Source organism: Ursus americanus, chromosome 18 (genome assembly GCF_024610735.1).
Source record: "Ursus americanus isolate L20-20 chromosome 18, mUrsAme1.1.p, whole genome shotgun sequence".
Lineage (NCBI taxonomy): Eukaryota > Metazoa > Chordata > Mammalia > Carnivora > Ursidae > Ursus > Ursus americanus.
The window spans coordinates 36,905,749-36,931,484 of record NC_142144.1 but is presented as its reverse complement, the minus strand read 5'-3'; the positions used below and the strand labels follow the sequence as shown (position 1 = coordinate 36,931,484).

At 47.8% G+C, this 25,736-nt stretch overlaps 2 protein-coding genes across 13 annotated transcripts in view; one reads left to right on the top strand and one right to left on the bottom strand.

Annotated features, from left to right (window-relative positions):
• Positions 1 to 12,948, bottom strand: part of B4GALT1 (beta-1,4-galactosyltransferase 1) — a 52,968-nt gene extending 40,020 nt beyond the window's left edge. The window contains exon 1 of one of the 2 annotated variants that reach the window (XM_087869598.1): positions 12,324 to 12,948. In XM_087869598.1, the coding sequence (XP_087725724.1) occupies positions 12,324 to 12,741 (418 nt within the window). In that variant the 5' untranslated portion in view covers positions 12,742 to 12,948. The remainder of the gene's footprint in view (positions 1 to 12,323) is intronic. The other variant, XM_045780759.2, reaches the window with a different exon arrangement.
• SPINK4 (serine peptidase inhibitor Kazal type 4) overlaps positions 12,301 to 25,736 on the top strand; it is a 67,477-nt gene continuing 54,041 nt past the window's right edge. For 2 of the 11 annotated variants that reach the window (XM_045780764.2, XM_045780763.2), the window contains exons 1-4: positions 13,044 to 13,369; positions 15,448 to 15,535; positions 16,598 to 16,753; positions 16,959 to 17,200. The gene's annotated coding sequence lies outside the window, so the exon portion shown is untranslated. The other 9 variants (XR_015727436.1, XR_015727434.1, XR_015727437.1 and 6 more) reach the window with 9 other exon arrangements.

The window sequence follows — 25,736 nt, the reverse complement described above, 5'->3', positions numbered from 1 at the left end:
AATTTACAGAAGAAATACAAATGGCTAATGTAATGAATACATGAAAGTTGTTCATCGTCATCAGTAGTCAAAGAAACTAGTTAAAACAAGATACCACATTTGATCATACATTGGCAAATGTAAAAAGATTGTTAACTGGTATAAATGTGGGAAATAGGCACTTCTCCAACACTGTTGATGAGCACAAATTAGAGAGTAATTTGATAGCATCTATGAAAATGTTAAAAGTATATGGCCTTTAGGGGCACCTGGGGGGCTCATTTGATTATCCTGGACCTGACCTTTGGCTCAGGTCATGATCCCGGCATCCTGGGATGGAGCCCCGCATCACCCTCCCTGCTCGGCGGGGAGTCTGCTTCTCCCTCTCTCTCTGCCTCCCCACTCATGCTCCCTCTCTCTTTCTCTATCAAACAAATAAAAATCTTTAAAAAAAAAGTATATGGCCTTTAGATCTCAAATCAATAACCTAATCTTCCACCTTAAAACACTGGAAAAAGAGGAGCAAACTAATAAAAATACAAACAAAATAATAAAGATTAGAGCAGAAATTAATGGAATAGAGAACAGAAAAATAAGAGAGAAAATCGGTGAACCAAAAGTTGGTTCCTTGAAAAGATCAACAAAAATGACATACTTCTGCCTAGAAAAAAAAAAAAGAGAGAAGACTCCAATTACCAAAATCAGGAATGAAAGAGGAGGGGCGCCTGGGTGGCACAGCGGTTAAGCATCTGCCTTTGGCTCAGGGCGTGATCCCGGCGTTATGGGATCGAGCCCCACATCAGGCTCCTCCACTATGAACCTGCTTCTTCCTCTCCCACTCCCCCTGCTTGTGTTCCCTCGCTGGCTGTCTCTATCTCTGTCGGATAAATAAATAAAATCTTTAAAAAAAAAAAAAAAGGAATGAAAGAGGAAACACCCTTACCAACCTTAGAGAAACAAAAAGGATCCCAGGGGAATACTGTGAACAACTGTATGCTAACAGACTAGGTGGCTTAGGTGAGGTAGACACATCCCTAGGAAGACACAAACTACCAAAACGACTGAACAATCAACAGAAAATCTGAATAGACATGCAACAAGAATCTGAATTCGTAATCAAACAGCTTCTCACAAAGAAACGCCCAGGCTCAGATGGCTTCACTGGTGAACTCTAGCAGGTATCTGAAGAGGAATGCAAATCCTTCACAAGCTCTCCGTAAATTTGGAAGAGGAGGGTAGTACTGCTCATTAGTACTACCTTGATACCAACATCTGACAAAGACATCACCATAAAGAAAACCACAATTCATTTATTTGTCAATTATACCTTAATAAAGCTGTGAGGCGCCTGGGTGGCTCAGTCAGTTGAGCATCTGACTCTTGATTTCGGCTCAGGTCACGATCTCAGGGTCCTGGGATTGAGCCCTGCTTTGGGCTCCACGCTCAGCGGAGAGTCTGCTTTGGGATTCTCTCTCTCTCTCTCCCTCTGCCCCTCTTCCAGCTTGTGCATGCACTCTCTCTCTCTCTCAAATAAATAAGTCTTAAATATACTTTAATAAAGCTGAAAAAAAAAGAACTACAGATCAATATTTCTTATTCTCCTTTACAAGACAGGCTATCTACAGGCCTCTGCCTGAGTTTTTCTAATAACACACCAAGCTCAGGTCACTGGACACCCCAGGCTGCCCCCTTCCCCCACCACCCCTCTTAACATATCTCTTCTCACCCCCTGAGACTCCATGAAACATCCAATGCTCCCTCCATTCAATTATCTGTATTCTATCATGGCCTCTCCCCAGGACATAAGCAAAAAATGTCCACCTGGTGAAGGGAAGGCTACGGAGCACCACAGAATCCTGGCACACCTGACACGTGGCAACGCTCACTCCCAGCTCCCAGTGGTGTGGATTCAAGAGACCTGGGGTAGGTCTCTTTATCAAAGCAGGCTACAGTTTCCACTAAACCCTGGCTCCAGGCTAAACCCTGTCCCTAAGTTGTGGTTACAGCCTCACACCTCTCTCTTATCCTCTTACGTCTGCCCCAGGCCAGATGGAAAACAAACAAACAAACAAACCTGCATTTGGAGGAAATTTTACTCTGCAGCCTACTATGCTGAGTGTATGTCTTCTGCACCCAAGGGAATGGGGTTAGACATCGAACAAAAGACAGAGCACGGACACCACCACCATACCTCATCTCATTCAATCCTCTTATCAACACCTTGAAGTAAGAATTATCTCCCCATTTTACACAGGAAGAAAGTATTGCCCTGGGCACCCCAGGAACAATATGCTAGACAGCAGCTCTGGCCTGACTGCAAATGGATCCAGGGAGCACCTTGTTAAATCACAGCTGACTGCTGCGGAACAAGGCAGAAGAGGACAAGAGGGGCTACGAGATGAAAGGAGCAGCTGTCACAAGTCCAATGCACCCCATCTGCTTAATTTGTAAACCTCTGGTCGCTGAAATCACTGGCTCCAAAGTCATTTTACTACTTATGGATGTCAGAAGGCTCCTGTTTATCTATAAAAGAGGCATGTGAAGGGGGCGGCCACAGAGGCAGAACTGGCGATTCATAGCTATTGATCAACTTATTTTTACCCAACATAATTTAAGCCTTTCTTCCTTTGGGCCTCATTTCTGGATCCCCTCAATCAGGGCTGTCACACTGGAATGGATCCGCCTGGGTTAGGTGGTCAGGTACCCAGGCTAGCCCGTCAGAACCGAACGTGGCTTCTGTGGATGGCTGCATGCGGTACATCAACCTACAAAGTTTTAGACCAACACCATTTTGAAGCCAGGCTTGTAAAGCCACGGTCTGCCCCCATCCTACAGGTTTGGCTCCACAAATAAAGGAAGGAGGAAAGCTTCTTACCTTGTGTAAATCAACTCTTTGGCAAAGGTACATGAGGTGTTGAAAAAGGCACCAATAAGGCTCCTTTTTGGAGACCTCAGCAGGAACTGCCCAGACACAACGGCGTACAGGAAGAGCCTCACGTCCAAGGTGGCCCCAGAGCGTTACACAAGGGACTTAACGCACACACACACACACACAAGCTGGGCGTGTCAATGCGAGACTCCAGATAGATCCGACTTTCCCTAGTTATCCATATTTTTTAAAAGCCAATATCTCTAGTCCAGGAATTTACAGTTGAGGGCCTGTGGATTATTCCAACACTCCTGGAAAGCAAGTGACAATGTGAATCAATGTCATAAAGATAACTATCTCCCCTAGCCTAATTCCTCTCTAGAAATTTATCCCAAGGAAATAATTCAACTGAAGCAAAGGGCTAAACACAAGAGAAAATGTTCAAGATTATCTATGATTAAAAAAAAAAACGGACTATGATGGAGAAACCTGGAACACTGAATGCTAAGGGAATATCGGTAAAGATTTAATTTTTTTTTGAAGATTTATTTATCTATTTATTTATTTGAGGGAAGAGGGGCAGAAGGAAAAGGAGAGAAAGAATCTCAAGCAGACTCCCTGGTAAGCGGGGAGCCCCACGTGGGGCTTGATCTCATCACCCTGAGATCATGACCTGAGCGGAAATCAAGAGTCGGATGCTTAACCGACTGAGTCACCCAGGCACCCCTCCATAAGGATTTTAGATAGCAGCTTGAAAAGATAATTAGGATAATTATGAATGACATAACAGTTTAAGATAGCATTGAATGAAATGAGCAGAATGCAAAATAGTTTCATGCTACAATTACAACAGAGTAAAGTATGTATGTATTTAGAAAGCATTGTCAACTTTTGCTACAGTGGTCGGCATATGTTTGGTTACAATGGTAAATAATAGAATAATATTTTTTTAAACATTTAATGTGGTGATGTATTTTCAACTAAACAACAGAAAAAAAAGGAAGAAATCCTACAAAGCAAAAGCCAAAATCCTCACAAATAAGAACTATTAGTGCTACCGATAACAGATAACATACATTCAGAGCTTATTCAGTGTTGGGCACTGTTTTAGGTCTTTTTATGCCTACTACCTGAACCTCACAACATCTATGAGCTGGACACTATTGTTATCCCCATTTTACAGGTGAGAGCACTGAGGCACAGAAAGGAAAACATCGCTCCCACATCACACAACTAGCCAGAGTGATGAAAAGAAACATTCCCCGTGCCATTTCAAAGGGCATTCACCTGCTAAAATGTTTGTGCCTCCTTAGAAAAGATGACATCCTCAACAAAAGTCTCACCAGGAGAGCCCTGAAATGGGCAGTGGGTAGTGAGCTTCACAGGGAATTTCAGAGACCTTTCATGATGCAGATATGACCAGGATTTCCCCCCATACCAACCCAGACTTCAGGAGGAAGAGAAGGAAGAGCACTAAAGACCAACAGGTCCAGCCCATTCAAACTTCAGAGAGGGAAAGAGGGACAGACAGAGTTGGGACTTGCCCAAAATGATGCAATGAGTTGGGAGGAGAAGGACCAGAACACGGAATTCTTACACCAGTGGCCTTTTAGACTTGCCCCTACTGCCTACAGACCACGAACCCCCTCGTTCTGTACCTCCCTCTCCCTTCACCTTCTCTCCTTCGGGCCCTCAGTCTTGCTATCTTCAGCCTTCCCCTATCCAGCATGGTCCCTACTGCACCAGCTTCCCTCTTTCATTATCTTCCTTCCACTCTGCCTCCCACTTCCTGTCCTCTCCTGCCCTGCTGGTGACTGTATGCAGCAACTGGGACTGCAGCCATGGCCTTCTTCCCATGTGACAGCAACCAGAGGAAATTACAGGCTGCGATCAGCAGTAGACCCTTGCCCTTCCTAACCAGGGAGACTGTTCAAACACAGAGACACAGAGATGCTAAAATCAGTGTTGGAAGAGAGGCCCTTCGTTTTGAGTCTGGACGTAGCCCAGATCACCCATCTGGTTCTCTGCACCTCCTCAGTTCCTTGGGGACACCCACAATTCCCCTCTCTGGCTATACCATATTGCCAGGGTCTGTCCACTGCTGAGCGGGGACCAGCCCTTGTTCAGGTCTATCTCCCATACTTCAGAGAGTGTGGTTACCAACAAAAGCTTGCTGAGTGAGCAAATCGGTGTTCATTCACCATCTTCCTTAGGGCTCCTCCTGACTTGGGGTGAAGACTCAGGTCTACCCATTCTCAGCCTGCCCAAGATGCCTTTATACTCATCCGAAGGCCAGGAGCTACCTAACACCTCAATGCCAAGTCACCAAGCTCCTATGATGCAAGTACCAGTTTCCCTACGCCCACCCTTAACTTGGAGTACTATCGTTTTTTCGAGCTGGTGGCGGAGGTGTCCTAAGACGCCAACAACAGCTCTACACTTTCAGGATGTCAAAGGCAAAAGGACATTATGCAAAACAGGAAGAACTTTTAAAGAAACTTTTAAAGGCATTTTTAAAACGCACACTGTCATGGGGCCAGGCAATTAGTGAACCCCCTGCCAGGGCCCCTCCCCATGACCTCCAGACTCATGTGGTGGAGCAGGAAGGAATCTGACCTCATCCCGTACTGGTCATGCTGGTCTGACATAACCCCGCCCTTCCCTCAGCACAGCCTCCCCCTGGATCCCCAGGCTCTGGGCCAAATGACCCCTGGCAGATTCCCAAAGCCTAAGTGGCCCTCAGAAGGGGAGAATGTAGATCCGGTGAGGGCAATCAAAGTGGAATAACTTAAAAGTGCAAGGACACCTTGGGAAGAGCCTGGCCTACTGGCCTGAGACGAGATTGCTCAAACCACCTGAACAAGTCCCTACTGAGCGCTGGGCTCTAATGGTCTCTGAGGCTTCTCTCAAAAGCAATTCCTGGAAACCTATATGGCCGCTCCCCAGATCTCAGAACCCCTGGAGGTGGGAGCACTGTGCTGTTTGCTTCACGGTCCAATTTGCTAGCGTGTTCCCCCGCAGCTCTGTGGAAACAGTCAGTCATGTCAACTGCACTGGGTTAGCTAGTTGGTGTTTCCCCAGCACTAGGGCCCCAGTGCCACAGTCCACATAAGCCTAGCGCAGGCACTTGGCTGCTATGGACACAAATGGAGAAGTTACTGAGAAAGCAGACTCCTGGGGCATCACCCCCACGGCTTCTGTTGACAACAGATTTCTGCTCAGTCTGATCCCAAGTGTCCATCCTACAGCTTGGCCCCCTGCCCCTGCCCCAGGCACTTCCTGCACCTAGTTTCCTTTTTAATCAGAATTCTAGACATGTCCTTCATTCAGCAATAAATGATACTCCTCTGCCGGCATTAAGTAACCCTATAATTTTGAATGGGTCTATTTTTTTTGTAAGACTGGTTTTAAAACCTAGCTCTTCTCAAAAAGCATTCACCCTTTTCTTCCCTCTACTCATGAAACAATCCAGAAAGTGCAATGCTGTATGCAGAGCCTTTATGCAGAGCCACCAAGAAAAACCAAAAACGACATGTTTGTGTGTTCAACAACAACTGAATGATAAAAGAAAGTTATAGCATATTCAGCTAACAGAATGACACAGCTTTGGGGGTTTTTAAAGGTGTAGGACCAAGTTCGTGAGAAATAATCTTAAGTGACAAACACTGGATACCAGGCTATCTATGTCTATCTATACCAATCTATCTGTTCATCTATATTCTTAAATATGTACAGGAAAAAGCCTAGCAGGAGATACGCCAATATGTTTCCTCTAAGTGAAAGGAATACAGGCGTGCTTTTCTACCTCTTTTAACTTTTCAAGTTATTTTCAATGAGCCTACATTACTTTTTACAAAAAAGAGGAAGAGATTACCCACTCTTCAAAAAAATACAGGGAAAAGCAAAGACCCACAGCCCTAGCCTGTCGCATTCCAGGGACGCGACTCGTTCCCTCTCTCTGGGCTTCATGAGGGGCTTTGGAGGGGTGGCAGGGGAAAGGGAAGCAGCTACATAACACACCCAGACCAGACATTAAAATCACTGCCAAAGAATTCAGCAACAGCCAATTATATATCTCCTGGCCCTCATTTGTGTAGGGAAGGGGCGGGCTGAGGCCAAGCTGGAAAGTGGAACCTGAAACACTGAGCGTGTGACTCAGCCCTTCTGCCTTCTAAGGACGAATCCCGTTAGGCCACGTCCACTCAGAACCAGCTCCCAACCGGACCCTATCCCCTGACCTTAAGCCAGCACGACCGTCGAACCTGGAGGTTCTGACCTTTACAACAGGATCTACAATCTCTCTCCAAGCTGGTGACCCGCGTAGGCCCAGGTAAACATGGAGACCCCCCCCCCCCAAACTGGGGCCTTCACAATCACAGCCACAGTCCAGCTCCCAGGGACGCTCACAATCCCATGCCTGGTTAACTCCCCCAGGAGTTAGGGTCTGGCTGGCCTTTACAGTAACCTCATTGCCCGGACCACCCTGGGCAGTGCCAGAGCCAAGTGTAACATGGCCATGGTGCCAGGACCCAAGGGATTTAAGCTGCAAGGGCAGACCACTTGTCCTAAAACAAATGGATTGCCACTTACCCAGATAAGAATAACTGGAATTTCCAGGTGGATATGATTACAAGCAGAATTCCAGTCTCTGCTTCTTGCCAGGAGCAGGCAGGGAACACTGAATAGTGAAGACGGCATAGTAGGCACTGGGTATGCAAGCGGGGAAGAAATCACTAGGTGTGACTTGACCACAGGATGACTGGGCCCCTTTCATACACACCCAGAGCCCACCTAAGCCCAAAGGTGATGAACCTCCCAGCCCTGCCCCCAAAGCCCGAAGATCCTCAGGGTGAAATCCACGGACAGGCAGGGACCACCTGAGCATTAACTGTCCTGTCATTCCCAACCCATAAATTAGTCTAGTCCCAGCCTGGAAATCTCTACCCTGCTGCTACCCAAAGACCATATGGCTGCTGATGTCTCATAACAGTCATTATAAAGCAGAAAGGTACAGATTACTCAGCAGAGCTAATTTGAGGCTTCAGAAATTAGAGGAACAACTAAAACCAGGACTCAAGAACTTTGATATCAACTCTGGGTTTCTGAATAAGAGGAAGGAAGGAAGGAAGGAAGGAAGGAAGGAAGGAAGGAAGGAAGGAAGGAAGGAAGGAAGGAAGGAAAGGTGGGATGGATAGGAGAGGGAGAGACTAAACACACACACATTTTAGTTTCCCTAAATGACATCAGCACAGTTTAATTATGCCTCCTCTGCCTGGACTATGAGTTCTTAAAGAAGAGGCATTGTGGCATCTTCTTTGCAGCTCTAGTGCCCAGCACAGGATAGGTGCATTGCTGGAACTAATGAATGAAGTTACCAGATGCCTTAGCCATGAAGGGATGTCCAGGCCAGCTGCCACATAAGACCCTTCAGATGGACACACAGACATACCTAGCAAGGATCCTCCCAAATTCTAGGTCCTGTTAGCCTACTCTGAGCCTCTGCACTAGGTGTCTACTGGGCAATAAGCTCAAGGAAGAGCACTGGGCTGGGAAGCAGGATACCTGAGTTCCAGACCGAGCACAATGAGGGATGGGGCCAGGGAACTAGACAGTCCCATCCTGGAATGCTATGAGTCCAAGATGCCACAGTTTGAATCCAATCCCACATTTGACTCTTGCTCCCCATGTCCCAAGGAGTGTCTACCTGGTCCATGAGATGGAGGCTTCCATGCTTGCTCAGAGTCTGGGATAGATTGCAACAGATAGGAATCACTCCTGCCACCATCAGGCTGAGTGGAAGGAAGCAAGCCCAATAGTCATAGAGGGTATTTCTCAATCTCAGACTGTTAGACAAGAAGGTATATCTTTGTATTTGCCAATAAACTATTTTTTTCAAGGAAGAATAGGACAAACTAGTTTAAAGTACTAGCTACCTAATCCCCCAGAGCTTAAAGACCTGGACAAGGGGAGGGTCCCCGTGTCTCCCCCAACTCTGAGGATGAGGCTCTACCCCAAGCCAGAAGGCGATGAGGCTCCAAGACGCAAAGGGGAGAGAGAGCCCTTCCCCAAGCTGAGGCTGGGACAGATGTCCTCAAAGTACATTTTGTCCTGGGCAGCCTGCTCATGTCCACATGTGCACATATGTGAGAAGGGGGGAGAAGGGAAAAGCATGCTGCTGGAAAAACACCTGAGAGCTGAGAGCCAAGCAAAGACCCGGAAAGTGCTTTGTCTTCCCAAGGGCACAAACCCTGACAGAGGCTAGGTTGACAGCCCCCACAAAAGCTGGGGAAATTGACTCATGGACAAGTGTTCTCCTAGGACCCTAGCTACCTATGGTGGCTGTTTGCTGGCCCAGGTGCCCATTACTCTATGGTGCCCACCTCTAGATCAGAGTCCTCATTTGAACAAATGAAGAGGAACCTTTCAAAGCACAGATGGGCAAAGGAAGCCTCTGGGTTTAAACAGTCCTCTACTCACCCCCCACACTCCATATACCCTTGAGGGGACTGTACCAGCTGTACCAGGCCCCAGGTGAGCCCCCAGGTCAGTCACCTCCCCTAACCAGTCCAACCTGAGGTACTGCCCCCCCCCACCTAGACCCTCTCTGGGCTGGCAGTGCCAGGGCCAGCACCAATCAAGTCACGCTGAGCTGCCACCAAATCTGAGCAGAGACGAACATCCCAGGAAAAGAAAAGAAAATGCAAGACCACTATTCCTCCCAGGTTCACTACAACTCAGGCAAACACCCAGGCAGCCAGGAAAGGGAGCCTCATGACCATGTTCAGTGGACTAGATGCTGCACGGCCTGAGGGCCCAGAGAACAGTGCCTGCAGGCCTGAACTTTCTGGGAGAACTCCCCTGGGAACTTGGAGGAATACTCAGGAAAGGCCCACCTCCCCCCTGCAGGCCCTATTCCTGAAGGCCTCGCACTAGCCCATGGGGGATCCTGAGGCAGGGCCTGCAACGGCTCCACACACTGCAACCGGCCTTATGTCACACAGAATAGACACAGGCAGGATCCAAGCCCAAGTCTATCTGAAGTTTATCCCACGAAGGACAAGCCACAGGGCATCAAAGAGTGACCCATCAACAGCCCAGTCTGGTGCCTGGCTCCTCCAGGGAAGGGCATGCCCATTATCCTCCACGTACCAAACAGGAGCTTATCACAGTGTCTGACCCAGACCCCTGGACACCAGAAAGTCGAGCCAAGTCGTGGAAAGGAACTGCAAGTAGTGAAAAGGCCACAGTTCTAAACCCCACGGATGCTTTCTCCCATCAACCTCAAAACCACCCCGCAAGGGCTTTGGTTGACACCTGCCCAGATGAACAGATGGGCTCAACTCCCCCCACCCACACACTCCTAGAGAGACTTTCAGCTTCCTTGAGGCCCCCTCTCAGCCAGGAGCCCCCATTCAGAGAGCTGCACACAACCACTCAAACCTAAGGGTTCAATTACAATGAAGGAAAACCCTCCACCTTCACTGTGTGGGACCTCCACAGCAGCAGCCTAAACATCACGGTTCCATGCATGTCACACGAAGGTGGCCAAGCTACAGAAGACCCAGGGCCTCTCTCCCAGCCCTTCAAATGTTATCTCTCAGGAAGTCCCTTCATGCTGCCAATTCAAAATTCAGCTCAGAAATACCAGTAACTGGTCACCAATCACTAGGAACACCATTACAAAACAAAAACAAAGCACCACGGGTTCTCACACTTCATTGGGAAGACCTTATACCTCAAGTACCAATCTAATGAACTTTGGGGCACTTTAATTTGCTAATTTCTCTTTTTTTCTGCATAAACGTCTAGGCAACAATTAAAAACAAAAAGATAAAAACTGGCTAACTCTGGGTTCTGGGGACTTACCTCTCTCTTCCCCCTTTCTCTCGGCTGTTCACAGCCATCCCCGAGGGAGTCTGAGAAAATGGAACTTGAAGTCCCAAGTCCTATTTGCCATGTACTTAATGTACACAATCTCATTTAGTCCTAAAAACAACCCTGTGAGTTAAGCACCAACAACCCCATTTTACACATAAGAGACTGTGAGAAACTCTGTAAGATGCCTGAGGCCAGACACTTTAACAGCAGGGCAAGTATTCAACTTTATTTTATAAGACTAGTCTGCTTCCCAGACTAACCACCAAAGGGATTCAGCTTTCTGCTTTAAAAAAAAAAAAAAAAAAAGTTCCTTTATTTCCACAATTCATGTCTGACCAATTCCAAGAGCTTCCTCCCAAACTTGATATGAAAATATTGAAGTAATTATTGGAGAAATTGAGCAAGAGCATGTAGAAGGCCTGTTCTGCCAGGGCTTTGCGGGAAGGTGACAGAGTTCCTATTGGCAGGATGCCTGCCCTCCTGCCAGGGCCCCTCACTCAGAACAACAATCTCTAATGGCGTTAAAAATGAGCAGCCACCTGTATGATAATCTTGGGAACAACCTGTGGCTGCCGTGGGCCTGACTGCCTGTGGATCACAGGTCAAGGAAACGTTCTGCCGGCAGGCAAGGTCTCAGCCTCCTCCAGATAGGAAGAATGAAAACCCATCCTCTCAAGCTCCCAGCATATGCCGAAACAGAGGCTGGTGGCCACCCTTCCCATTACCTGGGCAAGACACCTGAGACCAAGATTCTCCCCGCAAGGGTCAACTCAGTGTGAACTGGTTACAATTTAGCCCTCCAGCCCCTATGGTACACACATGGTACTCCTACAAACACCCTCAGTCCCTCAGAGGGCTCTGCTCACTTAGGTTTTGGGACCGTACAGGGGCAGGAAGCAGGGTAGGAAGGCCCCAGGGCAGGGATCTACACAGAGGAGGAACTTGACACAATAGTTAACAATTTATTAAGGGCTTACCTTCATTAATGTAAATACTTGTTTACATTGTTTCATCTAATCTTCCAAAACAACCCTGACACAGGTACCATTTATCTTCCCCATTTAACTGATGAAAAACCAGAGGTTAACAAGTCACTTGCCCAAAAGCTCACAAAAAGTTAACCCACGCTCAGGAGAGAGTGGTTCTAGGGGAAGACAAGATATGTGAACTGGATGTGAACTGGGAGGTCAACTTCCTTCCCCACTGGAGGCCTCATCATCAGTTTCCCAAACTCGAGTGGGTTACTCTGAGCTGCCTCTTGGTCCCAGCAGACTGAGCAGGGTGAAGGCAGCTCCAAGCCCTAAGCAAACTCAAACTCCAAAACTTCTTGAGGCCTGGGCCAGAGCAGGGAAGTCTCCAAGGCCTTCTCCGGTTCTGGGGCCAGAGGGGCCTGCGGCTTCCTTGTACCACCCCCACCCCAGCCTTCAACGTGAATCCGAAAGGACTCGCCTCCCACCCTCTCACGCCATCCAGCCCGGAACCTCTGGGATTAGGGACGGTGATCCGGAACTGGGAGGCTGGATATCCTGGAAGAGGGCACGGGCGAACGTCCAGGGGACCCTGCCGAGGAAATTCGGGAAAGTCCCCGAGTCCTTACCGAGCAGTGGGGACTCCTCAGGGCATGCGAGCAGCGACAGCGCTGTGGTGGAGGGCACTGGGGCCGAAGTCAAGTTGCTGGCGGAGCCGGAGCCGGGGTGAGAGTGCGTGTCTGGGCTGGAGTCGCGACCCGAGCGCAGCTCGGAGGAAGCGTCCAAAGGCGGCGGAGGCGGGGCCCCTCGAGGTCGGAGCTCCCCGGAGGGCTGCTCGATTGCTGCGGCGCCGTTCGAGCCGCCCTGCAGCGGTGTGGGGACTCCGACCAGCTGAGGCAGGCGGCTCAAGTCGCGGCCGGCCAGGTAGTAGACGAGGGTGACGCCAAGATGCAGCGCGCAGACGAACACGAGCAGGCGGCAGGCCCGCTGCAGGGACGCGCCCGGCATCGCGGCGCTGCCGCCCAGGAGCGGCTCCCGAAACCTCATCTTCCCGCCGCCGCTTTAAGAGGCGGGTGGGCTACAGCGGGGAGGGGCGGCCCGCCCGCGGGCCGCCGGCCAGGCGCTGCCCGACCGCGGCTCTTGGGGGAGGGGCCGGCAGGGGAGGCGAGGAGGGATCGCTGCCCCGGCTGGCAGGCGACTGAACTCGGAGACTCCAGCCGGCGCGACCGCCCAGCAACTAGAAGTGCGCCCCAGGCGCGGGCGGGGGCGGGGGTGGGGGCGGGGCCGCCAGTTGGAGCGGGGTTTTCGGGACTCGAGCGGGAGGGCGGGGCCTCTAGGGCGGAGCCGCGATGCGCGGGCGGGGACTCGGAAGGGGGCTGCAGGGGGCGGAGCCGTCCCGAGGGCGGCGGGCAGCCCCGGGACTCCGCGCGGCGCACCCGGGTTCCCACACCGTCCTCCTCACGAGCCCTCGCCCTGTGGGTTCGGTGGCTACCGAGCCGCGCCTCCTCCGCTTCCTCCTCCTCCTCCTGGCTGCCCTCGAGAGGCGCCGCCACTTCCTGCGGTGCTGAAGGGCTGGGGTATGGGCCTGGGCCTACAGCGCGGCGGCGCAGAAAGCCGGCTGGTCGTAGACTTGAGGGGTTGGGGGCCGCGACCGCGTTCCAGCCCGAGGGCCTCGGTAGGCCTGATTGGGTCCGGAAGAGGGATGGGAAAAGGTTGTCCAGGAAACGGGCTTCGACGCCGGGAGGGAGGTCGGACAACTGCGGACGGATTCTCTGGGACGTTTCGCTACCCCTTCCTTGGTGGGGCTAGACTCCTCTACCAATGTGGGCGCCCAGCAAGGAGGCGCCGCTCACCCGCGCCCCACGGGAAAGTGCACGAGTCTCCGCTTGTCTGGCTCAGTATAGGGCAGCCCAGCCTAGGGCATCTCAGAGGCCCACCCAGCTCGGTTTTGGGTGTGTAGGGTGCCTCTTCTAGTGCATCCCGCCCCTCGAGGATAAGTGCTTTGAGTGGGAGGGTGGCAAGGAGGCTCTAAGCCCCTTGCTGGCCTGCGGGAGAGCAGCCAGTTTTGTTTACAGTTTACGTCAGTGCGCTCAGACACAATCCCAGGAAGTAGGAATTGTCCCATTTTACAGATAAAGAGTTCAAGGCTCAGGAAGATTAAGAAGCTTACCTAAGATCCCACAGCTAGTGAGAGTCAGAGGCAGAATTCTGGCTCCAAAACTTTTATTTACAACGTATTTGCCGCTTGTTGATTTGCACGTCTGGGTGGGAGGCTTAGGCACTGAAGTTGCTTGGTTCAAATTTGACCCAGAGGCCACTCCTCAGGCACACCTGATGCCTGAGTGAGCAGGGACACCTCACCCCTGAGAAAGACTCATGGAAGTGCTGTTATGTATGTGGATGGAGAAGCTAAGGGCTCTGGCAGCCGACTCTGAAGTGGAGGAAATGATAGTGATAACTTACATAGCTTGGGAGTTTACTATATGCCAGTCAAGCACAAGCCTAAATGCTTTATATGCACTGTCTCAATCCTAACAACACTTTGAAGTGGGCACTTGTTATATCTCCATTTCACAGATGGGAAAACTGAGGCTCAGGAGTTGACTCTTGGTTATGATCATATAGAATACTTTTCTCAATTGGCCCTGGACACCAGGCTTTCCTGATCTTCCTCACTTCACTAGTCACTCCTCTGTCTCCCTTGTAGGCTTCTCCTCCTCTTCTCCAGTTGTTGAAGGCCCCAGGCCATAGTTCATGATGTTCTTTTCTGTCTGTTCGGCTCCCTAGGAGTGATTTATAACATCTGTATATAAATGATACAAAATTTCTGTCTTCTGCAGTTGCCCAAGGCCTGAGAACATGACACATGATGCTCTTTTCTGTCTACACACTCCCTAGAAGTAATTTATAATAATCTGTTTGCTGATGACTGCAGAACTTCTATCTCCAGCCTGGATCTTCAGACTTATCTTTAAGTGCCTATCTTACCGGCATCTCAAACTCAATACATCCTGCCCCTCGACAACCTACTCTCTCTACCACACTCTCATTCTAAACCTACCTCAGAGAGTGGCACCATCCTTCAGCCAGTTCCTCAAGCCCAAAACCTAAAAGATGTCCTTGATGTGTCTCTCTTATGCTAAAATGCCATTTCCAGTCCCTCAGCAAGTCTTGTCAGTGCTACATTTAAATCATCAGAATTAACCACTTACTAATTCTGCTGTAACTATCTTGGACCAAGCTACCATCATTTTGGCCAGGGTTATAATGGTAGCTTCCTAATTGGTCACCCTGCTTTCACCTCCTCCCTGTCCCCTCCCCAGTCTGTTCCCCAAACAACATCTAGGAAGATCTTTATAAGCCTAAATCAGATCATGTTTATTCAGAACAAAATCCAAATGTGTAGGAGCCCTATCTAATTGGTTCCTATCTCTCTTCCCCACCCTCATCTGTTACTCTCTACCATGTTCTACCTGCTTTAGCCACACTAACCTAATTGCTATTCTCTGGAATTTGTTTATTTCTTCCTGCCTCAGGGCCTTTGTACTTGATGTTCACTTAGTCTGAAATATTCATCCCTCATATTTAATTCAGATCTCTCAAATGTCACCTTAAGAAAGAGGTCTTCTCAGACTATCCTATGTAGAATAGTCCCCCAACCAAATCTACTTAACCTGCTTGATTTTTTTTTCAGAGCATGTATCACTACCCAACACTGTATATTTATTTATTATTGTCTGTCTCTCTCGCTAGAAGATCAGCTCCATGAGTGCAGGAACTTTCTCTCTTCACTACTGTATCCTCAGCTCCTGGAACTGAACTAGTACATAGTGGACACTGAGTAAATATTTGTTAAAATACCTGTTAAATGAATGTTTATGATCATCTTGATTGGGAAGGGGAGAAGGGAAGAAACTGTTGCTAAGTTTTTATTTTATTTTATTTTATTTTATTTTATTTTATTTTGAGAGAGAGAGAGAAAGGGCACACACACACACACACACAGAAAGAGGGCAGAGGGAGAGGGAGAGGGAGAGAGAGAATCTTAAGTAGGCTCCATGCCCAGCACAGAGCGTGACACAGGGCTCAATCTCACGACCCAGAGATCATGACCTGAGCCAAATCAAGAGTTGATGCTTAACTTACTGAGCTACCCAGGCACCCCACTAAGTTATTTTAACTTTATTTATTTTTATTTATTTATTTTTAGAGAGAGTGTGCATGAGGGGGTTGGGGGTGGAGCAGAGGGAAAGAGAGAGAATCTTAAGCAGGCTCCATGCTGAGCACGGAGCCTGACATGGGGCTCGACCTCACAACTCTGAGATCGTGACCTGAGCCAAAGTCAAGAATTGGATGCTCAATGGACTGAGCCACCCAGGCATCCCATCTCACTAAGTTATTTTAAACACGTAAGAGTTGTTCACCAGGAAATTGGTCAAGGTGAAGCTGATCCCAATAGCCTATGCCTAGAAGAAAATGCCTGTCCAATGAGTGAGGGTGGGTCTAAATAATCCGCCATCTGAAAACTGAGAGGAGGGGGAAATGGAAATATGTCTTCCATGTATCCAGATAATGGCCTGGAGATAAGATGGAGGGGAAGGAGTTTAGGGGTCACAGACTTATCCCAGGACCCTCTCTCTGGCCAGGAAGCAAGGGAAAGAAACACTTGCTGTCTATACCTTGGGAACGTGCAGAGCTAATGAGGTTCCCACCAGCCTTATCAGCACCCCCACCCCCATCTAGAGGGGCCTACAGTCTGTAAATGTTTTGCTTCAGAAAGGTCCAGAAGGTCAGAAACCTTTCAGAACAATATTGTCCAGCTGTCCAAACAGGAACTGGTATTAGAAACAGAAACAGACCCAAGGCAACCTTCTCCACCTCTTTCCACTTTCCACTTTGGCAGGTGGAAAATAATCCCATCAGAGGAAATACCTGGAAGAGGAAGCTGCAGTGCTGACTGGCCAAAAACTGGAATCTGGGTTTTGTAGTTTTCCTCTTCGGTGCTGATCTGCCCAGAGCCACCCAGCTGTGCTTCTCCCTGCCGGGCTGCCTTCAGCCGGTTAGTAGCATTTCCTCTGCGCTTCCACGGCGCCCTTATCTGCACCCGTCAGTTTACACTTCTCTTTCACCCCAGTAGATCAGAAGGACGTGGAATAGTGCCTGGCACATGGTGGACCATTATTTCAATGATCTATTTCTGCATAAGATAGCACCCCAAAACTTAGTGTCTTCGAACTAACAATTTCTTTCTCCTAATTGTATAGGTTGACTGGCAGTTCTGCTTCACATGGTGTCATCTGGGGCACTGGCACAGCTGGAAGTTCCAAAATGGCCTCACTCACATGGCCAGCAGTTTGTGTGGGCTACAGGCTGATTTAGAATGGTCGTGGGTCAGGGGCCTTGGTTCTTCTCCACTCGGACCTTTCCAGAAAGGCCTTTCACACGGCTGCTTGGGTTGCCTTACAAACTGGAGGGTGCGTTCCAAGAAGGAGCATTTCAAGACAAGGTAAGATGATGCCGATCCCATAAGGCCCAGCCTTCAGCAGCACTTATTTGGGTATTTTAGTTAAAACAACTTACTGGACAGTCTAGATTCAAAGGGGGTAGATGTGTCCTCCTCTTGCTGGGTGGAGGGGTAAAGAATCTTTTTTTAAACCACTGTGCCCAGTGGCCACAAATTATTTAGATTTTTCCCACATGTAGAATACGTTAATCTCCTCCCAGATCCCCCAAAGGCTGAGCCTGTTTAAGACTTCAGGCGCAGGCTCCAGGTCTAAAATTTCATCATCTAAATCAGGTCCAGGTATGATTCCTCAGGTTCAGGGCCTTATAAACTATAAAACAAGTTCCCTTCAACCTCTTCCTGAGCAGTTTAGTCCAAAAGCCATTAGGTAGAGATGAGCAAGGTAGGAGTCTAAACGTCATAGACAGTGTGTCAAGGCCCAACCAAATGAGGAGAGAGGGTAGGGTGATGAGTGGGGAGCGTGGCAGCCCAGTGTGGGGTGTCAAAGCCCAAGCAGAGTAAAGAGGGCATTCATGGGGTGTTAGGGGTTTCTGTGAATTAGGGCAGCCCAGTACCGGGTGTTAGAGCCCCAGTGGGATAAGGAGATCATTACACAGAGGGAGACTGATAAGAAGTAACTATATATATGCCTAATGAGAGTCACCTAAGTTTTTGACTGTCAGAGAAGGGAGTTACAAATATAGACAAGGACAAAACTAAAATGAGCTCTTTGATACTTTATTAGAATTAGAGAAATTGGTGTGAATTCATGGTTTTCAATATATAGATAGATAATGAAATAAATATAGGTGTGTGTGTGTGTGTGTGTGTGTGTGTGTGTGTATTTACATGTAAATATGAGTAGATACCTGGGAGAAGTGCTGGGAGCAGAAACTTCCCAATAGCAATGAGCATATCTAACACTCAGTCTTGGTTTCTAAACATCATTTTCCAATAAAAGGAACTAAATATTCTTGGAGAAAAGGCTGATTTCAGGGATGGACCAGGGATATTACAAGATGAGCCTAGAAAATCATGTACCAAAAAGTAAGAAGGGCTCAAAGAATAGTGAGGATGTGTCAAAAGAACTCATAAGTCAGTTTGAAGGAGCTCCCATTGGCCAAATCTGGAACAATTTGCGCGTGAAAATAAATATTGATAGGAACAGTTTACAGCCAATTGAACAAAATAAGAAACCGTGAGTTCATACTGATATAAATAAAGAAATGAACATTTGATGAGTAACAAGATATTTGCATAATTTCAAAGTACCTCCTCCACAAAATACTTCCCCATTTCAATGGGAAACATTAGAAAAATCCAAATTTTGAAACATTCTAGAAAATAACCATGCTGAAATCTTAAAAAGTGTCAAGATCACGACAGTCAAGGAAAAACTAGGGAACTGTTCCCCACTGGAGGGGACTAAAGAGAAATGACAACTAAGTGTAACACCATGATTCTGAAATGGATCCTTCTGCTATAAAATATTTTGGGGATGACCAGTGAAACTTGAATGGGGACTAAGGATAAGATGATGCTATTGAACCAATGTTAATTTCCTGATTTTGATAGTTGTATTGTGGTTATGTTAGAAATATACATATGAGGGGTGCCTGGGTGGCTCAGTCATTAAGGATCTGCCTTCAGTTCAGGTCATGGTCCCAGGGTCCTGGGATCAAGCCGGCATTGGGCTCCCTGCTTCTCCCTCTTCCTCTGCCTGCTGCTCTCCCTTGTGCTTGCTCTGTCTCTGTCAAATAAATAAAATCTTTAAATATATATGTGTATATATATATATATATATATATATATATATATGTATATATATATATATATGTATATATGTATATATATACATATATATATATATGATTTGGGGGGTAATATGACATCATGTCAGAAGCTTACTCTCAAATAATCCAAAAAAGTATTTATACTAAACTTGCAAGTTTTCTGTAAATTATCTTACCCCCCCCCCACCCCACACATCCAATATACAATGGGAAAACCAGGACAGAAAAATCACAGTAGACACTCCCAGTTAGAAAGGAGGTACTAATAGACACTGGTCCTTCGGAAATCTGAGATCCAAGCGTTCATGTCACCAAGTCCCCCTTCTCCAGAGGCAAGGAATGTGATATCTCCCATTTCTACTGTTCTTCATGCTTTATGGTTGATTTCCTGCCCTGTCCTGATCATTCTTCTTTGACCGGGTTCCAGTCTGCCTATTTCCTTCATAAAAGACTAGTGCCCAGGAGCGCCTGGGTGGCTCAGTCGGTTAAGCATCTGCCTTCAGCTCAGGTCATGATCTCCAGGTCCTGAGATCCAGCCCTGCATCGGGCTTCCTGCTCAGTGGGGAGTCTGCTTCTCTCTCTCTCTCCCCCTCTGCCCCTCCCCACTACTTGTTCTCTCTCTCTCTCTCTCTCTTTTTTTTTTCTTTTAAAGATTTTATGTATTCATTTGAGAGAGAGAGAGCATGAGCAGGGGAGAGAGGCAGAGGCAGAGGGAGAAGCAGACTCCCTGCTGAGCTGGGAGCCCGATGTGGGGCTCGATCCCAGGACCCTGAGATCATGACCCAAGCTGAAGGCAGATGCTTAACCATCTGAGCCACCCAGATGCCCCTGTTCTCTCTCTTTCAAATAAATAAATAAAATCTTTAAAAAAGAAAGACTAGTGCCCAGGACTGGATGCAGCATTCCAGCTGGGGTCCAAATGACAGAAGAGAGCAGGATCATCAGTCACCTTCATAATTCCAAATGTCATACTATCATCGATGCCTTCTAACACAGCATTTACTTTTTGATATTCATATTAAACTAAAAGGTAGGGCTGAAGGTAGAGCCCTGGAGCAGTGGCAACACCATACAAGTTGACTTGGATCCTTTAAATACATTGTGCCAATCAGGGTTTTTGACTGCAAAACAGTCACTTACACCACGGCTCGGCCATGGCCACCACTGCCCGCGAATACTCAACACCACCACTTCAAGACTGTTCAAGCTGCTGCTGCTGTCACCATGGATACTTTCCACACTACCCTTGCCTCTTAGCATCATCCCCTAAAAATTCAAAGTCTTTGATGAGAGTGGCTGGGTCCAATTCACACGCTTGAGTCTTAGCTGCCAGGAAGTGAAAAGGAGAATCTTCTTTCTGCTTCCATGGTGGGAGCCAGGACACTACAGCCCTCCAATACTATATTATTTTTAGAGGGGCGCCTGGGTGGCACAGCGGTTGGGCGTCTGCCTTCGGCTCAGGGCGTGATCCCGGCGATCTGGGATCGAGCCCCACATCGGGCTCTTCTGCTATGAGCCTGCTTCTCCCTCTCCCACTCCCCCTGCCTGTGTTCCCTCTCTCGCTGCCTGTCTCTATCTCTGTCAAATAAATAAATAAAATCTTTAAAAAAAAAAAAAATTTTTCTGAAATAAGGGATTGCATGTTGAGTGGACAAATATAATGACGAAGGTTCACTCCAGTCGTTTAGCAGGTTACTTTAACTCTTAATTGTACTATCATCCAACCCATTTTTCCCATTTTATCCACAAGAATATCATGGCAGAGATTATTAAAGGCCCTACTGAAGACCCAGTTTGCCAACAAACAGACTATCAAGTACAGCTCTGTGATCTATCAGTTGAGGGACCTGCCATAAAAGGAAATTTGATTGCCCTGGCCCTGACTTATTCTGAGAAATCTGTACTTCTTTTATATCTTTAAAAATCTATTCTTGGGTAAAAGTATAGTTTGCAGAATCAACTTTTTCTCTTTGTAATGGACTGGTGTTAATTTTGTCTACTCTTTATTCATTCCTCCTTATGGTAAGAGGAGGTCCACTCTTCCACTGTGTGGTTGGGATAGGCTAACCTCAAAACTCAGATACCATAGAATTAATTGGGATAGGGCTCCTCAGTGGACTTCTATTTGGCCAGTCAAAACACTGTTTCCCTCTGGCCAGTGATTTGTTCAGGAATTGACACATGGTCCAAGGAGGCCAAGAAGCAAAGATCCCATCTTCCCTCAGGAATTCAGATTGAGAAATATTGAGAAATACTCGAAAAAGTCTCTTCCTTTCCTCTGGGGTGGCCATCCTGGTGTTGCCAAGGGTATTATATTAGTGTTCTAGGACTCTGTAACAAATTGCCAAACACTTGGTGGCTGAAAATAGAACTTTATTCTCTCACAGTTCTGAAAGCTAGAAATTGCAAATCAAGAGGGCAGCAGAGCCCGGCTCCTTCTGAAAGCTCTAGGAAAGAATCTTTCCTTGCCTCTTCTTGCTCCTGTGGCTCCCAGCAGCCCAGCATTCATTGGTTTTTAGCTGCATCACTCCATTCTGCCTCTGTCTTCACATGGCCTTCTCTGTGTATCTTTCTCTTCTGTCAGTGTGTCCTCTCCTCTTCTTGCTAGGACACCAGTCACTGGAAATAGGGCCCACTCTAATCCAGTATGACCTCATCTTGACCTAACCAATTACATCTGCAAAGACCCTATTTCCAAACAGGATCTATTCTGAGGATGTGGGTAGACATGAAATTGTGGGGTACACTATTTAACCCCCTATAGCTATCATGTGGAAAGAGCCTTCCTGAAAGTTAAGCCAACATGGAGGCAGGGGTATATGCCCTAGTACGGCCATATTTAATTGCCCCAGACTGATCAGTTACATGAATTGGCAAATTTCCCCTCTTTTCCTCAAGTCAGCTTGAAGTGACTACCACCCTGACTTTTGCAAAATTAGAAAATCATTTGCACATGACCAACGTTCCAAACTTCTTCCTACTCCATGTGTCCTCTGAAAGTCTCTGACAGGGGCTGTGCAATCCCACTTGGAAGTGGAATGGATTTACTTCATTTACTTCATTAGCCAGGAAACAAATTTATTTTGAGCAGCTAGATGATTTCGTACAATGTATTCCACCATTATTCCCTTCTTTTAATTTTTATTATGGAAAATTTCAAAAATACACAAGAATAGTATGATGAACCTCAATGTTTCCATCACTCCATGTTTGCTTCCTCTATACCTCCAACTTCCCTCTGCCTCCTGTAGGATTATTTCAAAGCAAAACTCAGATACCATATAATTAATTTATCCTCTTCAACCACTATTCTAAGTTTTAATCCCCTCATTGCTGCATTTGAGGAGTTTTGTCCCTTGCAAGACAAAGCAAGGTGCTTTGATCATAGACAGTGTACACTGGATGTCTGCTGAATGGAGACCCTGCCATCAGAATTTCCAGTCCATTAGGAGAGATAAGATGAGAAGCCCCTCCAGTGCTTACCAGACTTTAATCAAAGTCACCTGGGGGAAATGTTAAAATGGAGAAGCTACTCAAATATGAGGGAGCAGCTAATAATAAGAACTGTAATGCTGCTGGTCTGTCAATCTCACTTTGAGTAGCCAGATCCTAAACCGTAAAGCAAAGGAGAAAAAGAGGGGGTGCTGTATAAGGTAGAGGTGATGGGTCACCAGGCTTAAGAACTGGATTTTGAAGAGCTCATCACAGTTACCCAAATTAATTTTTACAATATTCTAGAATGAAAATAACACTGAACCAAGCACTGAGGGACCCACAAAAGAAATTTTATACACTCTGGAAAGGGAAGACAGTTACCTGTCAGTTCCAGGAAATCTATATGATAGAAAGTGAAAGTGTCTAGCCAGCTCCTGGTGACTCTTTTTCAAAAAAACTTGACCCTTCTGGAACTGGTCCTCCATATCTATTTTTGTACTGCTTGAACCCACCCACCAGCCACAGCTGATTGGACCAAAGGTGAGCATCTGAGCCAAGCTGGGCCAATCAGAGGAACTCTCCTGAGAATTTGGTTTTGAGATTTAGGACCGTCGGTCAGCCCCTAGACATGGCTGGGATTGTAATTATGTAAATATTCCACCTTCTTCCAATACACAGAGAAGTAAAGAAAACTGAAAGAAACAGACCCCAAAGAGGACCTAGAAATAAAGAGAGCACTACCTACATTCCTTCAGCTTCTTGCCCCATTCTCCTCCCTCCTGAGGCCTAATAGCATTTTTGTGCCTCAGAACCCAATCTCCTTATACTGAAATCCTCTAGGTGTTGCATTAGTGAGTTTCAGATCTTTGCAACCAAAGAGACTGACAAACATGCTCATATAACAAGTGGGGACAAAGCCAGAGAGGGAGAAGGGTGAGAGCTGCTGGGCCTAGGGGTGCAGGTCAGTGTGGGTTTACCAGGCAGGTAGGTAGATGAGAGGTCATCCCTGGCAGGAATGAAGTCTTAGGAGTGAGAAAAGAAACTTCCGGCAGGCAGTGGGCTGGGCCCTGTCTCTGGCTTCCTTTGAGACCACCAGGTTCATGCTGCCTGCCTGGCTGCCACTTCTCATGTGGGAATTCGCCCCAGCCTTCCTGATTGTGTTAGGACTGGCCAAACCAGAAGGCACCTTGTTTCCACTAACCTCTGAGGGCTGTGGTGTCCCTACTGTAGAGCCACCTGATGGTATAGTTGGTCCCTCCCAAGTGTCTGGGAAGAGCTGCTGCTAGCTGGTTGTTATTCTGCCCATCTTCCTTATCAGCGTGCCACTCCGTGAATCTCTAGCCTGGGAGAGGCGAGAAGGTTAGCCCACAGGTGGGTCCTGAAGTCTGTGGCAATGATTCAAGCCCAGCCCTTTGTTACAGACAGGTTGGTAAACTTACTTCTGTTTGCCCAGGACTATCCCACGTCATAGGACCCAGTTCTGGAAAAACTGGGAGGGTTAGTCATCCTAATTTTAAAGCCCTCAGGTCCTCAATGGAAACCTGCTTTAACATTATGCCTTGAAGGCATCATCCCAGGTCTGTTAACTCCAGACCTCCAAACCCCACCATCCTGAGGATTCCCACACACCTGAAGTTTCTGAACTGCTTTCTGAAACCACTGCATCTCTACTTAACACCTGTGGACCATATGACAAATTAAGAGCACAGATTCTGAAGCCTCTCATTCACTAATTGGGTGACCTTGGGTAGTTATCTAAATTCTCAGTGCCTCACTGGAAAGTAGTACCAATAATGCTATTCCTACTTCATCATGTTATGAGAAACGTGAGACTAGTGCCTGAGTGTATCAAAGTTGACAATTATTGTCATGCCCCTACCCCCATCTAGTCATTTTCTCCTCCCACTAAGGAGACCCTCACCCCTGGGCATATTTTCCAGTCTCAGTGGCATGGTACAGACCCAGGCATAGGGCAGTGGGAGACCCAGGCTGTCTAAGAGGCTTCACCTGGTCCTCCTCTCCTTGGGCTCTGATGTTAGTCCTCAGAGCAGAGTCTAGTTTCTCTCATTTTTGGACACAGGCCCTGAAGGGGAATGCTCATGGGGCCCTTTAGAGGGACCTAGCAGAAAGGGACCAGGAAAGGACTTCAGTGGCTTGTCCGGCCTCTGGTGTGGACAGAGGATCCCCATGCCTCTAGTCTTCTGCCACTGTAGTCAGCCTAGTCCCTCAACCTGCTTTCTCAGCAGCCACATTCTCACACCTGTCAGAAATGAGAGACTCCAGGCCAGGAGGGACATCTCCTGAGAGCTCTGCAGACAATTACAGAATGCCTTGAGGACGTTTTGTGTGTGCATGTTGGGGGAAATATAGGAAGTCCCTGTAGCCAGCTATGCCACATGACCATTGACAACTGGAGGTAAAGTCTGTCTGCCCACAAAGGCACCTGACCCATGTTGATTTCTTACCCCTGTTCACCATGGGAAGTATATGCACTAATGCAGGCTTTGGATGTCACGATGAAAGCAAATCCCAGAGCCTCGGTGCTGGGTTTCAGGCCCTCTAAGGAGAAAACCCCAGGGGTGCATGGAGGTCTCACCACCTCCCCTTGGGCCAGCCGCGCGAGTCCAGCTCTCAAAGGCCTCTTGTGACTGTCCTTTCTCTCATCTTTCCCCACTGTGATAAATGTCCTGGGATTAGCCTTTCTGTGTTTATTGGATGAGCAATTTGTGTCTGTCTGAAAAGCTACGTCTGAATAATGTTTGGCACGAGCTAAAGAAATGTGAGCCTCTGCATTCCCCTCCAGCCAGCTCTCTGGAGCCAGCCCGTCTCCTGCCAACAGGGTTAGACAGCTCTGCAGCTGGGTCTGCAGCCTGAACATGTTTGTAGGTGGAGAGACAGGGAGTTGGTAGGAAGGGGAGGGAGGTGCCTGCAGTGGGACCAGAAACCCAGAGGGACGGAAGAGTAGAGCAGCTTTAGCAAAACTGCTGATTGTTCTGGAGCCCCTGTAATAATTTGGGGGCATCACAGATGCCCATGGTAGTCACCCAGGCCTGAGGACTGGAAAACCAGGGCCCCCTGTGCCGCTCAGGAGCCTGGGTGATTACCTGGACCCAGAGTCCTAGATGTGAACTACTGCAAAAGATACTCCAGGGAGTTCAGTGGGTAGCATGAGGATCCCAGATCTAGAAGGGTAATTAGTGCTGTGCTCTTGAGGTTTGCGTGGGGTGGGGCCAGGTAGGGCATGTTAGGATATACTGAGGCTGTTTAAATATTTCCTGACTCCATCCATTTGGGTCCTGAAATGGGAGGAC